Source organism: Rhinolophus ferrumequinum, chromosome 19, assembly GCF_004115265.2.
Source record: "Rhinolophus ferrumequinum isolate MPI-CBG mRhiFer1 chromosome 19, mRhiFer1_v1.p, whole genome shotgun sequence".
In the NCBI taxonomy this organism is placed as follows: domain Eukaryota; kingdom Metazoa; phylum Chordata; class Mammalia; order Chiroptera; family Rhinolophidae; genus Rhinolophus; species Rhinolophus ferrumequinum.
In genome coordinates this window covers 39,932,860-39,957,816 of record NC_046302.1, presented here as the reverse complement: position 1 = coordinate 39,957,816, position 24,957 = coordinate 39,932,860, and the positions used below count along the sequence as shown (strand labels likewise).

At 50.3% G+C, this 24,957-nt stretch overlaps 1 protein-coding gene across 5 annotated transcripts in view; it reads right to left on the bottom strand.

Moving 5' to 3' along the window:
* CTIF (cap binding complex dependent translation initiation factor) overlaps window positions 1-24,957 on the bottom strand; it is a 262,257-nt gene that overhangs the window by 121,366 nt on the left and 115,934 nt on the right. For all 5 annotated transcript variants that reach the window (XM_033087333.1, XM_033087338.1, XM_033087335.1 and 2 more), the window contains exon 7: window positions 435-511. In XM_033087333.1, coding sequence (XP_032943224.1) covers window positions 435-511 — 77 coding nt within the window. The remainder of the gene's footprint in view (window positions 1-434; window positions 512-24,957) is intronic.

Genomic DNA, 24,957 nt, shown 5'->3' with positions numbered 1-24,957 from the left:
CCAGTCATTCAAGAGCAGTAGCACGTGCAGTTGCTGAGCTGTGTGTCACCTGTCACAGGGGCCAGGGACAACTCCCAGTGACTGGGATGGAGGACAGACAGATAACCTTGGAACTGCAAGCTCCAGAGCCTCCTGGAGGCCATGTCTCAAGACACGCGTCAGTGAGGTCCTCGCCCCTCGAGGACTGCGATTGCTGCTGCCTAAGGTCCGTGGTAAGAGCAGTTTCCCCCTGACTGTAAAACCTGCCCTGGACTCCTGAAGGCGTCCATTCCTGGGGCCAACCAAGACGAGCGTAGCCCCCGCTGCCTAACCGGTAACCAACCCCACCGAGCTGACCTCGTCCTCAGTATCAGCCGGTGATGGGGGACAGCAGGAGCCCCACGTGGCCGACAGAGGAAAAGAAAACCCACAGCTCGCGACAGAGTGTGTCCTACCTTCGGTCGTTTCTCCGCCGCCGGAACAACTTCTTCGTGTGCGCAATCTCCACCTCGTGGGGCATCGGGTGGTAGCCCTGAAGTATGGGGGGAAGAGGGGGCATCGTTAGCAACTTCTGGAAGAGCCCAAAGGACTTCTGGGATTGAACTCATAACATCAATGACCCCCCCCACCAAAAAAAATGGAGTGTTTGGAAAAACTAGACTCTGACCACCAAAGCCAGGCCGAAACATGGAAAATACTAGTGTGAATGAATTTCCCAACAGGCGATGATGCTGGAAATACAGAATCAAACACAGTAGGGGGACACAAAGGGGACCTTAGAACTTGTCCATTCCAGTCAGTCAAATTACAGATGAGATAAAGAACGCTCAGGTCCAGAGAAGTGAGTGAGCCGTTCAAGGTGTCACAGCGTTTACGACAGAGCTGGGCCCACAGCCTGGATTCATTGGCTGTATGAGTGGTACACGTTACCTTTCTAACACCAAGTTTCCTAACACAATGGAAATGTTAATATCTTCTGCGCGGTCGACAGGACCCAGGAGATGCAGACCCCTCGCCAACCCCGAGACTCACACAGAGGGGACATTGTAGGACCCAGGTCTCTCCATCTTAGTCCAGGACCCTCATGCACTTTTACCCAAGACCCTCATTCCTTACACTCCTGGGGAGCAGTTGGGGAAAACATGCAAATAGCTAAATGCCTCGACAGTGTTTAAACTGGGGAAAATCCTAAGGATGGTTTCTTTGTATATTGTCACCATGACAACAACAATTTATACATTTACTTCACAGTTGGTGAGAGACCCTCTGCTTATAAAGTAGGGCTGGTCCCAGAAAGCCAGGTCCCCAGGAAGAACGATTTGCAGAAGCTGGGCTAATGGCCAGCTCTGTTCTTACCACTTCCCTCCCCCCGGCAGAAAAGTGTGTTCTGGTGGGAAATGGGGGGGAGCACTGCCAATCCATTATGGACAGCCTGGGGGAGAGTCAGGGGGACCTAGGCCTGGGGCTCTGGGAGCAGGGGGTGGTATGGCTGGGGCCTGGGACACCTGGGTCCAGGCTGATCAGAGCCCACAACTTTGGGCACACACAGGGTGAGCAAGGGAGTGACAGGGCACAGTGCTCTGGACCGTGTCAGTGGCAGTCCATTTGGCCCAATCCCCCACTTTACAGACAGGGAGACTGAGGCCCAGGGAGCTCATACAATGAATTAGAGATAGGTAGTTCTTACGGGCTGGTGGCCCAGACCCTCTATGCTGAGAGCACGTGCAGCCCTCCGGATTCGGGCTCCTCCGGATTCAGCACAGCTGAGGGCCGTGCTGGCCCTAGTTGCTCAGGGTTCAGCCCCTGACCAAGGACGGGGGCTGGATGTTTGCAGCGTGACTGTGCCAGGACAGGCCAGTCTCAGGGAGCTTCCTAGAGAGGGCAACAGACTCAGGAGGACACAGGGACCCTGGCGTTCCGGACATTCAGCCTCAACTCCTATGGAGTCCAGGGAGGGAAAGACACGTTTCAAAGTATATTTTAATAACAGTGTGTCCCTCCCACCCTCTCTTGCCTCTAACAATCCAGCCAAAAAAGCATGAATGAATTCTGGGCTTCAGGAAGCCACAATGGGCCTCTGTGGCCTTAGGATGTGCTTTGTTTAATAGTTTTCTCAAAGGATATTATTTGCTTTCTTTAATACAAAACACAAACAAGGAAAAACACCAAGTCTTCCCCTCTCATTTCCTCTCTCCCACCCAGACCCAGCGCTGGGCTGGCCTCTTCCCTCCCTTCAGGCCTCAGGTCACCGTAGGAACACACTGGGTGTGCCCCACAGAGACAATGGAAGGAAGCAGAGGCTCCCTCTCAAGCCGGTGGCCTGGATGAGGATCTCAGCGCTGAGACTGGGCAAAGGGAACTGTCCATAACACTTGGCCCTCCATGAGCCCAAGAGGTGCCAGCCTCGCCCACCTGGGCCTCAGGGTCCGGGGCTCTGATTTGCATCCTGGCCTCCTGTCCCCACACACTGGCTGCAGCACGAGGGAGCTGCCCTGGGTCCCAACCTCAGCATGGAGTCCGAGCTCTCCGCCAGGACTCAGTGTAGCCCAGTGGGCACGGGCCACTCAGGGCTTCTTATGAAGCCACTGCTACGACCTCTGTCTCCATTGATCCATGCCCCCAAATTAATATACATACAGAGGGTGCCCAAAAAATGTATACACATTCTAAGAAAGGAAAAAACTGTATTAAAATTGTAATACTCAATATACACCGATAACGAAAGACGAATACAAGTCATGTGTATACATTTCTTTGGCACCCCCGGTATGGGAATATAAAATATAACAGTAGTTAAAAGAATGGTTCTGGAGCTAAACTGTGACATTAGGTCTGGCTCTTCCTCTCGATGGCTGTGTGACTTTGAGTAAATGACCTAACTTCTATGTGCCTCAGTTTCTACATCTGTAAAGTGGAGGAATAACAGCATCAGTCTCCTAGGGTCCTTGTGAGGGTGAAAGGAGTTGACCAACATGCAAAGAACGCAGAATATTTATTGCCTGGTGCACAGTAAACCTCAGTAAGTATCTCTAGTGTCATTATCGTCGTCGTCGTCGTCATCGTCTTTCCCACGAGCCTGACACTCTGCTCAGGGCTGAGTGAGCCAGGACAAGCAAGGTGGCTTTGGTTCCAGCCCTCACGGAACTCCCAGTCTTGGCAGAGAGTCCAGCAGAGGTGGTTTGCAGGGGAGAAGGGTGTGGGAAGCCCAGGTCAGGGAAGGCAGGGGGAGTTAGCAGAGGGCCCGGTGGCCCACATGGTGTGCTGGGGAACGATGGACAAGTTCTGCCTATGCTCTTTCTGAGGCTGCAGAGCACAGTGGGAGGCCAAAAATCAGCTGAACAAAGCGACTAAGGTGGTAGCCCAAAGCCTTGCACGTCTGACATCCTCCGTCGCCAGGAACAATCCAGACTACAGGAGACCCATAGACCCAGCCAGGGCCCCAGCCTGTCGGCATCGTGGTGCACAAGGGAATGAGCCCGGCCTTCCCTGGGACAGTCACATGGAACCTGCAGGCACTCAGGCAGGCCGTGGGCCACCCTGTATTTACGCATGCTTTGCCGGAGGACCTTCTTCATCAGACACTTTATTCCTCACACTCAAGCTGCTGGTTGGTACCAAGTGACACACAACACAAGGTGCTGCCCACATTCTGCCCAAAACAAGGGCATCCGGGAGTCAACAGGAGCAAGTATGAGACCAACAGAAGAAGAAGCGGGAGAAAGATCTGTGCTTAGACATGTATCGTCCACCAGATTAGCTAACTCGGGCTAGTAAAAGTCCTTTCAAGTCACTGGCTGGCGGTAAGGCTTGTCCATGAAGGTTCACAGCAGCGTTATTCACAACGGCCCAAAATAGAAACACCCCCAATGTCCATTAACTGATGACTGGATAAATAAAAAGGGGCCTGTCCAAACAGCAGGATATTACATGGCCATAAAAAGGAAGGGCTGATACATGCCATAACATAGGTGGACCCTGAACACATCACGGTCAGGGAAAGAAGTTAGACACCAAATGCCACAGATTGTATGATTTCCTTTTTATGAGATGTCCAGAATAGGTGAATCTACAGAGACAGAAAGTAAGATTAGTGATTGCCAGGGGCTGTGGGGAGGGAGCGTGGGGAGTGACTGCTAGTGGGTACTAGGTTTCTTGTGGGGAGTTTTGAAAATATTGTGGAATTCGATAGTGGTAATGGTTGTACAACCTTGTGAATATACTAAAAACCATTGAACTGCACACTTGAAAAGGGTGAATTTTATGGTATGTAAATTATACCTTAATTTTAAAAGGTGGAAAAAGTATCTGAGAGTAGTACATTCTAGGTAGAGGGAATACCAAGCATAGAAGAAGGAGAAGGAAGAGGAAAAAACAGATCCAGCCACGTGAAAAGTGTCCCTCACTCATTCCCTCTGCAGGGAGCAGTTGCTCTAAAACACGGTCCATAAGACAGAGCTGGAAAGAGTGGCCTGTCCTTGGCCAGGGACACCCAATGAGAGGAGTTGACAAATAAGGAATCTGTAAAGGAGCATTGGTTTGTATCTCCAGGCCTTGCCAGGGGAGCTGGTGTTCCGGCTTTAGACCAGAGATCCCTCTCTTCTTTTTAGACAGGATAAGTCCCTCCAGTGGAGAATGGCAAATATATCAGTCTCGTCAGAGTTACCCTTTAAGAGCATAAGTGCCCTTTGCTCTAATTCTTTACTCAACAAAGCCTTCTACTCCACGCTTTGAAAGAGCTCCATGTGGACGGACGTCAGTCAGCTAATGTCAGTCCGGTATGAGTCCTCCCCGTGAATGAAGGCACCAGCCTTCTGGCTCACCAGCTGGTTGGTGCATTTCGTCAGAGGCATCAGGTGCCTCTGCGTCACCTTGCACCACCCAGGTCCTCCCTGCTCCTCCTCCACTTCTCCACACAAGAACCCTTCTCCCTTTAGCTCTGAGACCTGGCTGCAGTTCCCCTCTGTCTAACCTCTGACCACTTTCAATAACTAAAAGGGCCTGGGAGACAAGTAGATTATATAAACCAAGTCTCTCCAGGGAGAGAGGGAAGCTAATACTCCATCCGCGAGCAGTGGGGGCAGAGCACACGTGCATCTCTCTCTCTCTCTCTCCCTCTCTCTGTCCCCGTTACCCGCTCCTTCTCTCTCTCCCTCTACCCCTCTCCTCCTCTCCTTCTCCTTCTCTCCCTCTTCCTCTCTTCTTCCCCCTCTCCCTCTCCCAGAGGTCAGCACTGGGTAAGACAAAGCACTGTGGAGGCAGCACCTTGTTGCTTTGCTCTGGCTGCAGGAAAACACATTATGTAAAATCCACTCATTCCAGGGCAGAGTTGCTGGCCTCCGGCTGGGTGTGCAAGGGCCTGGCCCTGAAATGACAACTATAAACAAATCTTGGGTCTGGGGGTGAGGGTAGAGGGAGGGCAAAGAAAGCACATTGAGCAAGGACAGCACGTGCGCCTGGTGGCTCTGAGACCAGTGGATTCTATGATAAGAATGACACACTTCCACCGGGCCACAGACTCTCCACCCACCCATGCGTCCATCCACTCACCCACACACCCTTCTATTCATCCACCCATCCTGCAAATATTGTTGTTTTAGGCACTGAAGACACAGTAGTGAAAAACAGGTAAGACGCTTATTTTCACAGAGTCCATTCTCGTGAAAGGAGAGAGATAATACGATAAATGATGAAAAATGCTCTGGAGCAGAACAAGGCAGGGCAAGGGGCTGAGCACAGCCAGGGTGGGGGTGGGGGTGGTCTGGCGAGACCTCTCTGTTACTTGATATCTATCTATCTACCCATCCACCCATCAGTCCATCCTTGGTTCTTCCTCACCTGACCAGCACTGAAGGCCCACTAAGTGCCAGGTGCATCGAATGGAGACGACAGAATGAAGAGACCCAGTCCCAGCCCGGGGAATGCAAGGGAACATAGACGAGCCAGCTGACGTGTGCTGGGCACCATAGCTGAAGTGGAACAGCCGTCTCTGGCAGCCTCTGCTTGGGAAAAGGGTCAGAGAAGCTTCGCTGAGGGGGAGGCCCGAGCTGAGCCTTACAGGTTTCCATAAGGGCTCAAGAAGGGAGAAGAAGGCACGTTTACAATGTCAACACGCTGGCCAACAGCGCCAGTGTCACGGGCGGAGTGTGTGGACACGCACTTGGCTCTGTGGGAAGGAATGGAGGTACCAGGCTCCGAGGGCAGTGCCGGGCCCCTGACCACAGTGTCGGGCTGGTACCTGCCACCAGTATCGTCCTCTCACCCCACCGAGGGTAGAACTGTGTGCCCCTAAAAGGTTAGCTGTGGTTCTAACCCCAGGTACCTGTGAACGTGACCTTATTTGGAAATATGGTCTTTGCAAGTGTGATCAAGCTATAAGGAGGTCAGAATGGATTTAGGGTGATGCCTAAATCCAATACCTGGTGTCCTTATAAAAACAACCACCATGGGAAGACTGGAGTTATGCTGCCATAAGCCAAGAAGGTACTAGAAGCTAGAAGAAACGCCTGGAGCAGGTCCTTCCTTAGCACTTTCAGAGGGAGCAGGGCCTCGTGGACATCTTGATCTTGGTCTTCCTGACTCCGGCACTGTGAGGCGGTAAATTTCTTTAAGGCACCCATCGGTGGCACGTGGTTACGGCACTAGCAAACTAATATAGGTGGACGCGTGGGCAAAAACATCAGTGCTTTAAAGAGGGTTATTTTTCTGACAGTACACCCTTTGCCAAAAACAGACAGTTGAATTTGTGTCAGTTATACGCTCAGCAGGCAATTTCATCATATTTTTACAGAAGAAGAGGTTTAGTAAGGTCAAGGAAGTTGCCCAAGGCCACCCCACCAGCTGGCAGCAGCCTGTATCTGCATCTGTGTCTCCCAGGTTCCAGCTCCCAACTATGATGTCACTTGTGCTCACTTGGGCAGCACATATACCGTGTTTCCCCGGAAATAAGACCCAGCCGGACCATCAGCTCTAACGCGTCTTTTGGAGCAAAAATTAATAAGACCGGGTCTTATATTATTTTTTGCTGCAAAAAGACACATTAGAGCTGATGGTCCGGCTGGGTCTTATTTCCGGGAAAACACGGTACCAACTTTGATCTCAGTTGGCTGCCAGTTATCAGGGCAGAGATGTGGAGGCCCACCCCTGAGGGCATCAGGCAGCTCCCTCCTGCCCGACCTCAGACCCTGTGCTGTCCAGCCACGCACTGTGGGTCCTAAGGAGAGAGGAGGACGGGCGAGAGCAAGCCCTGATCTGTGCTGGAGCCACAGCTGGGCAGCCCCATTTCTGACCATGCTACCTCCTACCAGGCCTGAGAATGGAGAGCTGGTGTCACCAGGCACTGGTTCCAATGCCCTCCCTGCAAGCATGTCTGCCCTCCAGAGTGCTTGTTGTGTCCCCTCAGAGGCCCTGGCCATGGCCCCTGGGACAGGCCTCTGCTTCCCTGTCACTAGAGGGAGGTGCTCCTGGCCATCAAGCCCGCCCTGCCCTTCACTCATTGGTAGGGGGGTGGGTGCCCCTGGCTGCTGCTGTGCCTGATTGCCTCTCAGTCTGGCTGGATGAGGTTTAGACTGCGCCACAGAGCTCAATCATATGGCCTGCAGCTTCATGGAACCCCACGCCCACCTTCCCCCCAAGGGATTTCCCTGATATTCCTATGACCTTTGATCTCTGACCATGAACCCTGGACTCAGGCCTGACAGAAATCACCGAGGCCTAACTGTCTCACAGGTCTGTTATCTTTCTCCCTCACACACCTTTGCTTTTTGCAAATGGACAGAGTGTTATACACAAACATGGAAGCTTCCTCCTGTTGTGTGAAGGAACCCCCACCCCTGGCTTCGGGGACCTGGACAAACAGCGCTAACCATGTAGCCTGCAGCAGGAGGCTGTGCAGCTGTGAAATGCTGAGTTGGAAATACTGCGGATCCTAGCCCAGGTGGCCCAGCGGCAGGAGGTCTCAAGTGGGGCGTGTCCTCACCTGTCTCCTGAGCAGGTAAGCCCTGCTCTCGCCAGTGCAACACCTGTTTGCCCCGGTCATGCCTGGCTAGTTGACTCTCTGCCCTGACCACCGTCCCTCTCTTCTTCAGGAACTTGCATACTGTCCCCACCAGGCTCCTGTGACTCTCAAGAATGCTACTAAATGCTCATACATGAAAACGAATGGCTTCCTTCTCTCCAGAAAATTCCAGATGACACAGAGAGGAGGGCCCCATGCATCCTCAGGCTCAGAAGAAAAATGAGCTCCAGGAGGCAGGACAAACCCTCAGACAAAGCCAACGGGACTCCCCAGGCTCCCCGTCTCCTGAGGGCGAATGGTACAAAAGAACCATAGCACTTGCCAACGTAAAGGGCCATAAAAATACCAAGTTCAGCTCCTCTGACAATGAGCTTGTCTCCGTAGTGGAGACTTCCTCCTGCTGGGGGTCATGTTTTTTCATAGCTTCTAAGAAGTTATCCTACAAGGTCTTGTTCCACGTGGGCAGGATGTGTGGGTCACGTCCAAGCTGAAATAAACAGGTAATGTTTCTAAAATTCCTGGAACCTCGAGGCTGCATATCTATTCAGAGAAGCCGTCCTGTTTCACAAAGATGGAGGGGTAGGCGGGCTGGCCATGTTTAAACGCGTGGTTTTCCTAACTTTTAATTTATTTGTTTTACATCAGCAGAGACCCTTTTAAAAACAATGCCTTCGCTGTAGTCCCAACATAAAAACAGAGAGAAAAGTAGACGGAAGAGAACCCCAGAGGCTGCCCGATGAGCCATCAGCACCCATCCCCTGCCTCTGGCTGCCCCGACTCGACTCGCAATGAATCATGAAGCTCAACTCCACCCCCTCTGAAAACCGCTCCTCTAGGTACCGTACTGGACGCTGGCTCCAAAAAACTGGACATTTTTCTAGAAAAGCAGCTTCACTTAGGTTCTCCGGACACATTTTAGTGGCGTCTGTGACCCCCCTGAATTGCACACGAATACTTTGCTTGTGGCGGTCTTCGGAGCGAGAGCCCCCGGGCACGCATCTGACATCGGGGGTCTGTGCCTACAGGGTACCGCGGTTACAGAGGCTGGGTGGTGAGCACTGTCAAGTTGGGTTTCTTGCTGTAACCACCAAAAAGAGTCTTGACTAATAAACCGTACACCCCGTTTAGGCAACCTGGGGCCCGGCTCTGTGGCCAAACTCAGATTCCACCGAAGAGGTACTTCTTCCAGCCCTCTCCTCCTCCTTGTGGAAAATGAAGATGAAAATATCTGGCTCTCCTACCTCCTTTGTCGTGACTATTTAAGCTTTCCTCCTTTGATTTCATGGGCCAGTAAATTCCCCTTTTATCTTCCCAACAGTCTGAGGTGCATTTCTGTCACTTCCAACCAAAACAGTCCTCCATAATCCACCACGATACTTCTTCAGGCGCTGCTGAAGTTGACTGTTATTGTATCAGTGAAGTCACAGAAAGCAAACATGACCCTCCCGTTGGTAGCCACATCAGGAAGAATCGCCCCCCGTAAGTCAAGTACAAAGGACATGGACTCGATAATTTCTGAATGAACAGAAAAAATAGATGAGAACATTGATGCAAAGGGCAGGGACTGAGAACGAACGGAAAAAGTGTTAGGAAATCGTGTCTACATCGTATGGCGTAAAATGTAAAGTAAACAATTACTGAAGTGCTGCTTTTTCAACTACTATAGTCAGTTTCTTATTTTGCAAGCAGGACAACTCGGTAAAGGGTGCGGTGTGTGTTTGTGTGTGTGTACACGTGTGTCTGTGTGTGCGGAGGTAAAGGATGTGGTGTGTTTGTGTCTGTGTGTGTGTGTACGTGTGTGTCTGTGTGTGCAGAGGTAAAGGGTGTGATGTGTGTGTCTGTGTACGCGTGTCTGTGTGTGCGGAGGTAAAGGGTGTGGTGTGTGTTTGTGTCTGTGTGTGTACGCGTGTGTCTGTGTGTGCGGACAGTGTTGGAGGAATGACTGTGACTCGATCACCAAATGAAACCAAGTAGCTCGGGGCCTTGCCCAGGTGACAAGCCCAGGGTCAAGAGGCAGCCCTGGACGCAGGCCTGTCACACAGGCTCAATGACCCAGGGACAGCCACATGACAATGACACGTGACAATGGAACTAGGGCTGACAGATACTTTCCACTCCCCCGACGAGGGGCACCCATGGAGAGTCCAGGCAGCACTGGCAAACTGCAACAGGCAGCACTTGAAGCTGCTACAGACCAGAAGCAGGAAGATACGTGAGAAATGCGAGCGATCCAGACGGCTGTGGGCAAGGGCAGCGTTTCTGTTTTGCAGCCTCCGGGAAAAGCCTGGGCAAGACTGGACACATATGACCTGAATGTTGGTCCCTGAGCGATGTGTCTACAACAGATACAAAAACCAAAATCCTCAAAAAGTCCTAACGCAGGCTCAAGAGAAGACAAAGCAATACTGGTGCTGTGGCTTCTGAGGGAAAGAGACAGACTTTGGGAAGGAGGCAAGTTTGTGAATGGTCGTATGTATAAAACTTGGGAAGGTTCAAAGACCATCTTGGGAACAAAAGCAACAACGGACTTTGGAAGAGGAGTGACGACTCTCATAACAGAAAACAGCCACTGCATTCTGCGACCACACTATGTGTCACGGACATAGAATAAATGATCCTGCCTGTGTCCCAAAGAAATGCATCGGTTGCTGGAGAGAACAGATACACAAATGATTTTACTGCTCCAGACCGAGGGAAGTCACATGGGGGGGACAGCCAAGTGCAAGGAACAAGGAACACCTGGAGGAAGACATGCCTGAGGCCACCTTCTGCATTACACGTAGGCTCTTACGATAGCAGAAGCAGACTGAAAAGGCGATGGCTCCCATGGAAGTTACCAGGAGGCATGCTTCGCTGGCTTCTCCCGAGTAAACTCGGTGTGGCTCATTACACAAGCAGGCAGTAGGCCGGACTTGCTAGGTGGGATGGCACGCGTATGCACGTTCCTCGCTCCATGCTTTTCCCTCTGCCTGGAACATCTCCCCCACTTTTGCTCACCCCTGAAATCCTGTCCAGGCTTTGCCATGGGCATAAATGCTCCATGCTGCAAAACTGCCCTAATTCCCACGAGAATGAATCTGTTTGGTCACACAGCACATCGGACAGACTGTTCACCCTGGAGTCCAAACAGACTGGGTAGTCGCTTACAAGCTTGGCGCCCCAACCACACTACAGACTTCCAGGAGCTCAGGGGCCGTGTTTCCTTCGCTCTTGTAGGCCTCACTGTGTCTTAGGTACTGTAATCCATAATCGCTCATTGGATGGAAAGTTACGCTGACTGACAACCTTGGATGGACCAGAGCTGGGCCATCCCCATTCTATCCACTGTGGGCCAGCAGCATTTACACATGACCCAGGGCTCAGGGGCCTACAGACTGCGCCCTCCACCAGGCCGTATCTCCTGTATTGCAAGAAGCCAGGATGTTCTACGGCCTCGCGGGCCGTCAATATGAAACTATGAGGCCCAGTGCTTAGTGATTGCAACTCTCCTTTAGTTAAACGGAAAAGATAATGGGGACCTGGATCCCCGGTCCTCAATGCGTACCGGGGAGGACGATGGTCGTGAGGGGTCACACAAGTGACCGAGGCCAGGTAGGCGAGCCCAGGAGTTCCACCCTGTTGGGGCAGAGGGATGGATGGGTGGCAGGGTCCAAGGAGGGAGGCAGGGTCTCCTTAGGGACTCAAAACAAGGCTTCTCCTGCACGAGGCACTTTTAAAGTGGGAGGGCCCAAACTGTGACCAGGAGTCCGGCACGGACAGGGAAGTCCCACTCAGTGGCCCCTCCTGGGTTACGGTCAGTGATTCCAGAATAGAATTCAGCCCCTGTCCTCTGTTCTGAATGTGTGCTCTTTGCTGGTGTGAAAACACTGAGAGTAAAGCAGAGTTCTGGATCATAGTGGGGACCGTGGCCTAGACAAAGGCTGAGAGACTCTGGGGAGACCTCAGGGCCCTGCCTTCCATGACACAGCCCTTAGTGTCACCTCCAACATAGCATTTTACACGTTGCAGATGCTTCCATGAGAATAGTCCATTGGCCGATGACACTGAGAGCAGGGGAAGAGGCGAAGGGAGAACATGTGTGGAAGATAGCTTGGACGTGAAAAAGCCTACCTCGTACACGCCTGGGCTGTTTGCAACAAGTTCTGCGAGCTACCCCCTAGGCCACCCCAGGGATAAAGAAGGTGATAAAGAAGGAGATGGCGAGGTGAGGGCATCCTTCAGCTGGGTCCCATGCGGATGAGCTGGCCCAACAATGGGGGGAAGCTAGCCTGCAAAGTCTTTCCTTCCCCTCTAGTCCTGTCCCAAAAATATGCTCCCTTCCACTGAGAGAGCAATTCTGTTTTCCTGGAAGGTATTCAAAAAAAGTCTCCTTACCATAGAAGGAACTAAACTATGTCTGCAAGGATTGTGAGCTATGATAACAGTAATAACCGTGCCCATCCCGTATTGAGGCAGCCGCTAAGTTAGGAGTTTTACATGTATTAAGTAACTTAAACCTCACAACAACCCTGAGAGGGAGGTATTATTATTATCCATTCTCCACAGGAGAGGAAAAGGAGGATTGGAGAGATTAAATAGCAGAGCTAAAGAAATGTAGCAAGTGTGTGGTGGAGCTGGGACGTGAGTTGGAGGCTCAGGACGAAACCATAACACAATACCCGTAAGAGCAGCAGATCTGAGACCCAGCGCCAACCACAGCAAGTGGGGGTGCATTTTTCAGGCAACAGACCCCAAGTGTCCATCACAATGGACTCTACACAGCATTGTCACATAGAAGGTACTCAACAAGCATTTGTTGATGGAATGAGAATATGAATGAATGAATCATGAGCGGTTTCCAATAAGCCATGAAAAAGGTTAGTCTGCAAATGGTTTTCCCTGGATTCACTCTGCAGACAGTTGCAGCACTGAAAGCATAAACTCACAGGTTTGCTGTAATTGGGCTATGCTGGGGGTACTTTGCCTCTTTCCTCTCCCTCCTTCCAAATTAAGTCACTAATAGCTATGCTGCCAAGCTAAATATTAATACGATCCGTATCACGCAAAAATAATGGACCTCCCTGACAAATGTGTTGTCAAAAGTGAAAAAGTGTAAGGAACATGGTCTGATGGAGGTTTCCAATTAGGAAGAAAGATAGCAAAGCATAGATAGAGATGAGTTCCTAAAAAAGCTGCTTGCGTGCAAAAAAATTTCTGTATGGAACTGTGTTTTAACTGTACGAGGAAATTATAAGTGCTATTGCAAATATCTTTGGCAAAAAAAAATAATTGTCTCCAACTTATTAATTTTTTAAGTGAATACTTTAAGGACACGGGTTTGTACCTCTCTCTGACTACAGGAAATGTACCATTTCAGAAATTCAATTACTTGTTCCATTCCCAGAAAGCAGGGCTGACCTTTTGTTGTGTGGATGTGGGCCATTAAGGATTCTCTGCCACATAAAAGTCTTTATGGGTTGTCTTAAATTGGGCAGCCATTGGTTTCGGCTGGCTTACCAGGCACCAGCAGCTCTGATGACCTAGTTGGTATCTATTTCCCTCCATGTCTCTGCAGCAGACGGTGATTTGACCTACTTTCAGGGGCACAGTGATGGCTCAAGAAGGAATGGAGAGGAATACGAGAGCCTGGACACAGGACTTTGAAGCGCGGCTCCAGGCATTTTCTGGCCGTCCCCCTGCTCTGCTTGAGCACAGCTCTCGTCTCCTGTCTCATCTCTCCATCTCCAAAGCCTCTTCCTCCTGCAGACCCTCAATCTGACTCCATCCTCCTCAGGCAGGAGAGGAGTTCATTCCTATCCCAGTTTGCCCGACCGCCTAAATCTATCCGGTTTTGATGTGGGGCCTCCCTACTGTCCCACTTCGCAGCCATAGGGAGGACCGTGACATCCCGTGACATCCGCACGGCCCACCGGGGTAACCCAACGTGGTTGCTTGTGGCACTGGCTACCCAAGGCCTGCACCCCCAGGCTGAGGGAGGACGTCCAGATCCTGGCTCAACCAGGACTTATTCTCAGACATCTATCAGGACAGTCTGCTCTGCTTTACGAGCAACGAAAAAAATTACGAAGAGTCTAAGAAGTGGTTTTAAAAATTCTGGGCATCTGTGTTGATGTATAAACTGCAGCTAGGAAGTATACGCAGGGTCAACTCTCTAGAGCAGAGGTTGGCAAACTTGGTCTGTAAAGAGCCAGATAGTTACTATTTTAGGCTCTGCAGGCCATATGGTCTCTGTCACAACTACTCAGCTCCGCGGCTGTATAGCAAAAGCAGCCATAGCACAGCACTGAAGCCCTTTCCAACAGTTTCCGGCTGTGTTCCAATAAAACTTTATTTATAAAAAAACTGGTGGGGGTCGGATTTGGCCCATGGGCCATCCTTTGGCCACCCCTGCTCTAGAGAAATGCTGGGAGGCCAGGTGCGTTTGGCAGCATATTGTTCTCCCTCTCTGGGTTCCGCCCCCCCCCCCACACTCAGTGGTGACTTCTTGTGATTGACAGGTACCCGGCATCACCATGTTCTCCACCCCCTACTGCTGTTGGAACCTGCTTTCAGGGAAGGGCTTGACAAAGTCAGTCCCCTGAGATGAGACTAAAAGGATTATATTTACATTTCAAACAATAAAAACCTAAGGTCAGTGACTCTCAACCCTGGCTGCTCACTGACAGTCCCTGGGGAGCTTTCAAACTTCCTGGTGCCCAGGTCCCACCCCAGAGGCTCCGATGCAAGTGGCCTGGGGGTGATGCCCAGGCAGTGGGGATTTTACAAGTGCTCCAGGTGATTCTAAAGGGTGGACAAATTGAGAACCACAGCCTTAGACCAAAAGGGAAACAACAGGATTAGTGGTTAGTGTGTTTGGAATAAGTGAGCCACGGTGGTCGAGTTTGTTTTTCTCCCTCTGGGATGAGGCTGGGGAGGAAGCATGCCCAGCGCCCTGGAAACCACTGTACACAGGCAGTCCCTCAGCCAAGGCTGCTGCTGTGTAGGTGTCATCGTGCTCTGGCAAGATCCAACACCTTCACATTTTTGATCCTCTCTTGACTCTAGTGTGGTTCCCTACTGGCAATGCATGCTGTATTAATATGGGTTAAGCATCAGAAAAGCACCGAATGGCCTAATATTCAATAATCAATCAATCAATCCTCAAAAAAAAGGTTATCAAATCCTGCCTTAAACAGTATTGTAATCTTTGCAGGGAGACAAGATAAGCACAGAAGAAATAAAAAATATGGTTAGCCATATTCACATTGTATAATAACTTTACACTATAATCACCCGGGCAGATTTAAAAATCCCCGATGCCTGGGTGGTACCCCATGCCAATAAAATCAGAATGGCTGAGGGTGGAAGATTGGCACTTTGTCTTTTAAAACCCCCAGGTGACTCTGATGTGCAGCAAAATGTGGGAATCATGGTGATAAGGTCCCGCTACTCAGAGTGTGGTCCATGGACCAGCTGTGTCAGCACCTCCTGGGAGCTGGTTAGGAACGCACGGATTTGGACCTCACTCCTGTCCTACCGAATCAGCATCGCATGTGGGCTGGTCTGCATGTTACCTGTAGCCACATTAAAGTTTAAGAAGTGCTGCTGTCAGTACCAGAAAGAAAAGACAAGAAAAGATTCTAGAATGTCCCAGCGGAGTCACCAGGGAACACCACTTAGAGGAAGGGAGGAAGGAGAGATCCTGAACGATGGGAGACTTAGAGGCAGAGAATTAGACGGGGTGGAAGGACTCAGCAGACAGAGGCAAGAAGGAAACCGGCCGTTAGGTGTGATGAACCAGAAAGAAGGACCTAACGAGGGTGCTTTACAGAAGCAGAAAATCAAAACATACGGAGTCACACAAGTAATACAGTGAGGTTTTTGAAAAGGATAAAATGACAGGGAAACAGGGTTGCCCTAGAAAATTGGGGGCAGCAGTTAGGGGGTGGTGGATGATAAGAATGGATGAGGTCATGAAGGAAGATTCCAGGGACTTATCTGTGCCCTTTCAGAGGGCTTCAGATTTTGTCACACAAGCCAGTGGAGAGCTGTGTGTTGCCTCTTGAGTCAGAGAGAGAGGCGACAGGACAGGGAACTGGGCAAAGGTGCCCAGACAATTTCTTTCACGAGGAAAGACTGGTAAGAGGAAGATCAGACAAGCGTCCAACCTGGGCCTGGAGAGATGAGCACCTGTGGGAAGGTGGGAAAACGGAGGACAAAGAAAGACCTTTCAAAGGAGAGGACTGACTATATCTGGCAGGTGTGGACAAGACACTGACCATTCCGAGCTCTCAAATCTGGGACACCGAGCTACACAACTTCCTGGGTGGAAATCTAGAACCTCTGGTATTGTCCTAATGAACTCTTTTGGTAATGACTCCCCCTCAAAAAAGTTACCTATGGGAAAAGACCAACGTCTCTAGCAAACGTGACTCCCAAAGGGAAGTTGAGAGGAAAAGCTAAACGGTACACAAGCCCTGGGATTGTCTGCAGCGCCGGTGGGCCATGAAGACCCACAGAAGCCCTTGAGCATAACCCCTTTGTTTCCAGGCCTCTGGAAGTCAAGTCGATTCCCAGTTGGGTTGGAAATGCCAGGAGATTTTTCCCATGGAGCAATAGACCGAAACAATAACTACAGAGTGGATGTTACCACAATTGTTTCCACTGAAGTTATTTTGGGGGAAGTTAGGCAGATTGTCTATTCCAAGACATTTCCTTCACCCGATTCCTTTTATAAAACCATTGAGGGAAGAAGCCAGTGTTGCCCTGCTCACAAACACGTGTGCAGTGCTACATGGCGAGTGCCTCCCAGCAAGCCTCAGTGAGCTGCCATGTGCGACACCCACTTACTTACTGATGCCCTTAGGTTGACCAGTGCCTCGGTTTTCAAAGTACTTCCTCAATGAACACCTTGCTTGAGTCTCAGGACAACCTCCTCAGACAGTGGCAGGCAGCGGGTAAATTTCTTCATCCCTATTCTAGAGATGAGGACGTGGAGCAATACATGTGCTGGGTCAAGGTCCTCCAGCGCGGAGGGGATTGGGCAGGGCAGAAGCCTGTGCTGACTCCCACACGATGCCTCTGAGCCTTGCGCATGTTGTGGTACGTACCAGGTTGCTGCGAGTGTGTTTCCTCCCTGTTCACGGTCTAGTCACCATAGCCAGTCCCCAGGCCAGGCACTGGCTCATGACAAATCAGCCAAGTGAAGGTGGGGCCTGGTAGGGTCCCACAACAAGTCCAGTGCAGCTGTTGCATAGGGTAAATGATGGGGGAAATGTGGGATCCAAGGCTGAAAGGAGAGCAGGGGCAGGACTGGCGAGGGCTTGCGTGCTGGGAGCTTGGTCCTACGTGTGACGGGGAGGCAGGGAAAGGCTTAAGCACGTTAGCGAAACAGCTGGATTTGCACACTTTGTAGATCATGCTGGAGGTAACGTGGAGGATAGGTTTAGCGGGGGTAAGCCAAACACAGGGTAGACTAGTGAGGAGGCCATCATAATAGTCAAGACATGACAACGGCTAAGGTAGGAATGAGGGAGGTGACAGAGGGATGGAAGGAGCAGAGTCTATAAACATTTAAGAATAAAATGGACCGGTTGTGGTGAAGGATGGAGACGGGGTGGAGATGGAGCACCATCCACGTAAAACACAATGGCAAACACGACACCACCCCTGGTCTGAAGGAATCCTACATCCTTTTAGGACAGATATTAATAGAAAATAAATGAGTATGCAAGGCCAAGTGTGATTAACCTCGAGACGGGAGAGGTCACCGCACTCATGTTTTATAAGTTTGGATCGAGTCCTGGCTCACTCCTTGTTTGTCTAGGATGCAAACATCTTACAGGATCGGGAAATAGGATAAATCCTTGGTACCTTAGGGCCGACGGTCTCGGACCCTGGCTGCACATTAGATTTTACCTGGGGAGCTGTAAACGTAATGCCCAGGACCCATCGCCCAGAGATTCTGATTCGTCTGTGGTGGGGTCCAGGCATGGGTATTTTGTTTTAAGAGCTCCCCAGCTGATTCTAACGTGCAGCAAGGATTGAGAGGGGGACACAGCACCTCATTCCAGAGATCCTGACAACAGGTCTTTTCAGTTTGGCAGAGGGAGCTGTAGATCCACAGCACACTAATGGGAGGACTGAAGGAAGATGTTCTTCGTCACTAACTTTTGACTTTTTGAATCGCCTCAAGGTCTTCGGGTCACTTCTTCACGTAGCACAGAGAGCTTCCCCTGCCCGGTTTCCCCAGTGACCCAGCACGGTCCTCCCTTGCCCTCGCCTGCAGGATGGGTTTGTCCGACCCTCTGTCTTCAGCCAATCAGGTTTCCTCCTCTACTGCACGGACATCCTGTGCTGCTGCCCAACCTGAGTGGCCCGCCTGACCCACGCGGCCAGTTACCGGTGCTGCAGCGCTCTGGGACGTCCTGAGAGGACCTCGCCGAGGGGGCGGGACGTGTTTCCTTGACCACACCACACACCAGCCTGCTGGAACAATGACCCTTTTCTTGCCGCCAGGAAAGGCCACATCAAGGAACATCATCTCTTTTCTTGCCAAGCAAATGTTTCTGGTTTGACTTGGAGGGTACACTTGGAAGGAAAAGAATGATCCAGAGGCCACTGACCTGCTCTAGAGGGCATAGGTCAGGAACAAGATTGAGCTGTTCTCTTACATTTTTAGCATGTTGAGAGAAGGCACACACACAGACGCTGGGACAGGTGGAAGAGGGACACCTGCCCCTCATGGGAGCAGCTCCTGACCAGGTACTGTACCTGGCCGGGCGGGTGGGGTGTGTGGACCAGGCGTATGAAGATTCTGTTGTTGGAATGTCTGCTTCTTCTGGCCGGCTTTGCTGAAGCTCTTTGTAATGAATTCCTCAAAATGAATTACACTCTGCCGACAGGCATTCTCAGATATCACCTACGTTTCCATAAGGAGAATCTATGTGCTACGTGGCTGACCTGTGGCCAGAACGGGTGAATGTAGGGTCCAGTAGGGTCTCGCTCAGGGCTCTGAGGAATTTGGGGAACGAGGCAGCAGCTTTTCTTCTCTGCGAATCCCCTCTGCACTCAGCCCCTCCTGGACGGCAGGGGTCTCTCTCCCAGGTCAGGGGCCCGCTGACTCTAGAACTCAACAGCCTCTAGAACTCAGCTCATCGCCTCTGTACTGGGAGAGGCAGAGTGCTGCGCTCAGAGCAGGGAAGTCTGTCGGGGCCTCGTTTCTCAACTGCAAAATGAGAGAAGCTGGGCTAGACGACCTTATGACTCCTCTCAGGACGAACGTTCTGTATCAGCCTAAAACACGATGGTCTGGTGACTTCTTTCTGAAGAAACAGAGTTGGGTACCTTGCTTTGTTGGCTGTTAGATATTACTCTCCAAGGAGGGGTTCTCTTGAGTTGGAAAAGTTCTGAACTCAAAATCTGGCCTTCTGTAAAATGAATCAATGGCTGAGGTATTCGACTTCGGATTCTGTTTGTGAAATTTGCTTAAAAGGAGGAACGGCCTACTGTTTGCACATGCTTTGCACAACTCCAGGAGTCGGTCCTTGCCTCTGATAGATTTGAATCATTTTGACAACGTCAGACAGAGGCTGCCAAGTGTGTTGACACCTCTTTCTAATTTTGATTTTGCAGGACTGGTCCAGGTACTAGAACACTTTTCGAAAAGCCTTCTTTAGGGGCTAGAAATGGACTCACAGGCCTGGTCGACAGCGCAGCATTTAGGACAGAGACCAACGAGAGGATGTGACGCAGCTGCTGACCTGGGGCATGCCGACGACAGGGCAGAAAATCCTTCTCCATTGTGTTTACGAAGGCTCCGTACACTGAGTCTTTCTGGACGGCCCTTGTCTCCCTGTGCCGGGCAGGGCTGAGGACAAGGCCTGACGGAGTGCCTGGCGTGGGGGGGCCACAGCTGCTGTTAGCCACTTAGGTGGACTCTGTACTGGCTCACGAGGAGACCGGGGGTGGAGAGATGCAGAGGCCGCTCTGCTTGTGATGCCCTGTGCTTTCTTCTAATTTCCTTTCTACGGAATGTTTCATGTGCAGACACTTTAGTGATGAACCCTTTTCAGAGACCTCTGTTGATGTTGATCCCTCGGGAAATTCTAGAATAAATTATTAAACAGATGTCCTAGAAGCCTTAGACAAGGACCAATCATCAGAACTCATCATAGATGAAACTGCAGGATGTATGGGAAGAGCAGAGACCTGAGGACCCTGGGCCCCAGATCTGTCGCTGGACTGGCTGTGCGCCCTGGGGCGCAGCCGTTCCCGATGGAGGGGCCTTAGTTTTCCCTGTGGACCGTGGCGTGTTTCGAATGCTTCCCTCGTGGTTTAGCGTGTTGGGTAGGTGGTCTCCAAGATGGACGCCCAGGGAGACTTTGACTCTTGTTCCACCGCCTGGCGCTGGCTACTCCTCACTCCTGCACCAGGCTGAGGCAGCCAAATGGCCCATGTCCTCGCCAGCTGGTCTAGACATCCATTCTCGGCGTCCCCTACTCCTGTGTCCAGACTTTTCTGACCCTCTCCCCCACCAGCCCCATTCCATGCACAACCCAGCTCTAACCCGCCCTTTGGGGCCTGAGGTGACAACTTGTCAGTGGATGAATCCTTGCCAATGATGGGCTAGAAACGGATAGCTTCCACGCGATAGGATGCAGAGTCCTTGCCCTGTGGGGCTCTGCATTCCTGAGATGGGAGACGCGGACGGAGCTGCGCAGACTAGCCCTCCATCCCCAGTGCTTGGCTCTTTGGGGCTCCACCCTTGAGCACCAGGGTGCAATGCCAGCAAAACTGCCCTGCCCGCCCTTTAGGGCACACTTGCTTATTTCAACATTTCCAGAAATGAGCAGGAACTCCCAAGTAGGGAGATTAGAGCTACCAGAAGTTCCACACAAATGGTTTTCAGGAACTGCAGAATGTGTGGATTGTTGAAATGCAACTTGGCAAAAGGCAGGGACAGCTTGTTCTTTATATGAGTCCTTATGGAGGCAGTCTACCGTGGGGGTGGGGTAACGTTTCTTAGTAACGCCCAAGGAGAGAGGCTCGGGCGGCTACAGGAGAGAGAGAGGTCAGCACGACCGGTGACCTGCAGCTTTTCAGGGGGCAAGCCTAAGAGACAAACTTGCCCTTCCCCTTTTGCATACAGTTGGCTCATACATCTGCTCCTCTGCTATTTTAGCAACTCTCTATGGTTCTGGGATTTACTAAGCTCCAACAGAATGCCCCGCCCTACCCCAGGTGTGGCACTGGACAACAGCCCTGTTCCCAGCACCCCGGCGACTTTCTTGGGGAGAGTCTTTCTCACCAGAAGGTGTCAAGTGCAAAGTTAGGCAGGGTGTGGCTGGCATCCTAAATGGCTGGGCAACAGAGCCTTATCCTTGGGTGCCAGGACACATGTGCCCTGGTGGCTCTCGGCTCTTGCGTGGCAGCAAAGCGTTCTGTAAGGTCTGAGTCCAAGCAGATTTTGACAGGCCCCTCAGACAGCTGGTGTGTGTGTGTGTGTGTGTGTGTGTGTGTGTGTGCACACATCCCTGTCCCCTAGAGGTCTTTGAACAACAGGAAAGAAAAGAATCTACGTACTGGCATTCAGGTACACCCTGCTACCTACTTTCTAGTCTAACCTCAGTGACCATGTCCAGGGCCTCGGCCACACGCCTAGACTCAGAGAACCGATCACTTCATCCCTCTGCTCTCACATCTGTTCCCACGGCTGCTCGCAACACGCGTGTTAGGCTCAGTGTCACGTGCACACTCTCCCTGCATACCTGATTACTTAAATCCAACCAAATCAGACTCTGGCTCAACGTGGTGGAGTGACCACATGCATTTACTTCAACTCCCCCTCTCGTTAATTAAAAACGAAGTTAGGAACCCACAAAGGCATACAGACCAAGAAAAGAGATTTCGACAAAGTTAGGGAGGACAGAAAGTGAGTGGACGAGGAGCAGGTAACTTAGCAGAGAGGAACGCTGAGGAGTAACGGGCTGACTGAGCCTGCAGACCTGCGGGGCTGCTCAGAGCATGGCGGTCCCAGGCACTGCAAAGGCAGGGTTCAGGGGCTGGGCGGAAATAGCAGGACTGGATCAAAGTCTGAATGGGGGACTCCGCACGACCCCTCCCCCACCCCACACAGCCCTATGACTCTTCAGTCCCCACCCCAGAACAAAAGCTCAAGGTTTATTTTCTGGAAAAGCTGAATAAGAAAGGCTCTGATCTGGGGACACACAGGTGCTCAGAAAGTGGGAGAGAGGGTAGGGTCAGAAATACAAGGGGACTGAGTAGCAACGAGCACACTTAGCAGCACCTGGATCTGGGTTTCTAAAAACCATCCCCTAAAAAGGACCAGGGTTCCCTGGATACTGGTGGATTCCAAGGTGAGGCAGAGAAAGCACCCGATAAGGCCAGAACAACTTCTGGTGCCAGTAAGTAAGGTAGTGCTCAAAGAATACCGAGGACACTTTAGAGATACACAGACATGAGTTGGGAGGGGCTCCCACTGGTCAAATGTGGGACAATTTGGGCATCAAAATAAATAACACTGGTGGATAACTCTTAGAATGAAATGAAAATCTGTAAGCCAAGACATAACTAAATAAATAGCTAAAAGCTAGATAAATAAGCAGGGGAGAAAGAAAAGATCTTTCTTTCAGTAGAAAGCCAACTACTGTGTCTCCCCGAAAATAAGACCGGGTCTTATATTAAGTTTTGCTCCAAAAAATGCAGTAGGGCTTATGTTCAGGGGATGTCATCCTGAAAAATCATGCTGGGGCTTATTTGCCGGTGAGGTCTTATTTTCGGGGAAACACGGTAAAAAAAAATGTAGACGGAATTAGAAAAGTCACCATTTGCCAACCAACATGATGACATTTCAATAGGCAAGAATGATCAATGAGTGCTAAAACTAGTGGATAAGCCTATTATCATAAACAGGGTGTTTACACGGCCTCAAATATCTCCCTGCACGACACTTACTGATTACAAAGGGAACAAGAATAAGTTTATAGTGATACGGCCTGGAAGTGACCGCCTGTTTGATAAACTGGTAGGTAATCTGTGTCGTGTCGCCAAGTCAAAATCTTATGCTTCCTGAAATCACTGGGGACACAGGCACTCTTTCATGGCATTTCTTTCAAAAGTGCATAAATTTATTCATGAAGAAACGTCGGACAAGCCAAACTTGATGGACATTCTACAAAACAACTGGACTGTACACACTCTTCAAAAATGCCAAGGTCTCGAAAGACGAAGAAAGTTGAAGGGGACTAAAGGGACACGACAATTAAAAGCAAAGTGTGGCTGTGCATTGGGTTCTAAACGAGCAAACAAAACAACTGTATCTTTAGCTCTAAAGGATATTAGTGGGACGATAGGCAAAATGTAAATAAGGTCTATAGATTATGTAACAGTGTTCTATCAGTGTTAATTTCCAGATTTTGATAATGAAACTGGTTATGTAAGAGAATGTCCCCGTTTTAAGGAAAACACACGAAGACATTTGGAGTGAAAGTGGTATCCTTTTCTACAACTGATTCTTCAAACTGTCAAGAAAAACAGTAAGAAAATTATGCAGAGAATGCTACAGCAAGCACGGAAAACGCTAATACTTAGGGAATCAGGTGAAGGGTATGCAGGAGTTCACCGTATTATTTTTGCAACTTTTCTATAAGTCTGATTTTTTTTTTCAAAATAAAAATAAGAGTAGGGTTCAATAATGAAGTAATAAACTGACTAAAAATGTAACTAAGATTTGATATAACTATATTGAGAAGATAGGACTATAAAAGAACAAAATTCTTATCTACCGTAATAGGAAGTCAGGAGGTAATATCGAAAATCGATACAATTTAAAACACACAGTTTAAAAGAATAGTATATCAGAAATTAGAAGTATTAGATATTTTAAAATATATATATGTGTGTGTCTACACACACATACACACTAAGTATGGTGGCACACCAGAAAAAAATAACGAAAAAAGGTGACAATAGTTCCTTTGAGGAATGGAACCAATATCATAAGGAAGCATGGGGCAGGGAGTTGCTATTTTCTGTTACGGGCCTTTTAGTATGATTTAATTTGTAGTATGTTAAAAGTATTATTTAAGTATTCAGTATGCTTTACTTTTTGGTATGTTTTTAGTATTATTTATTTCATTTGTGTCAATCCCAGGCATGTGCTCCTTTTGGAAAAACTGGGTAGATGGATCTAAATCTTTGGGGCCTACACCCCATGAAGACATGAAGTCTCTCCAAGAGCCCACCTTTCCTGAACCCCAGCGGCACCAAGGGCATCACACGGTATCAACATGTTGGAGCTCACTGTTAGCCAGAGCCACAGAATGTACAAGGTGGAAATGGCTACTGGGACCATTTGCTCCGACACACTCACGCTGGAGATGAGGACATGAGCCATGGAGGCAGAGGGTGAAACCCACGTCCATGTGAGAGTGGCCGCTGTGAGCTGACAGCCCTGGGCCTCGTGATGTCCCAGGAGGAGCCAGGGCCCAGAATCTTCAGCGTGGCAGCCCACGGCATCACACGCTTGTCCGAGCAGAGCACGTGGCCACCACTTTATTTACCTTTCCCTGGATTCCAGCCAGGCCGGCAGACCTCTGAGACCCAGAAGAAACACAGTCCAAGTCACAAGCAGCAAAACGCTAAATTAGATTCCCCATCGGTAATGGAAAAAAAGTCCTCCAGGTTTATAAACCCTGGGGATGAGAGAGGCCTGCGGAAGTGGAGGAAGAGGAAGGAAACAGAGCTGCATATGGCCTTGCCATGTGACTGAGAGGGCCGAACTTCTTCCTGAACCCTCCAGGGGATGGGTGCCAAAAGGAAAAGTGAGGCTCTTTTGAGAACATAAAAATACAGATGATGCTTTAGTAATCGGACTAGGTCTTTCCTCTAGAAGCAGCTCCTCTCCCCCAAGAGTGAGGGTGGATGGGTACAGTTGGGCCCAGGATGGCAGAGCCTCCACCCTA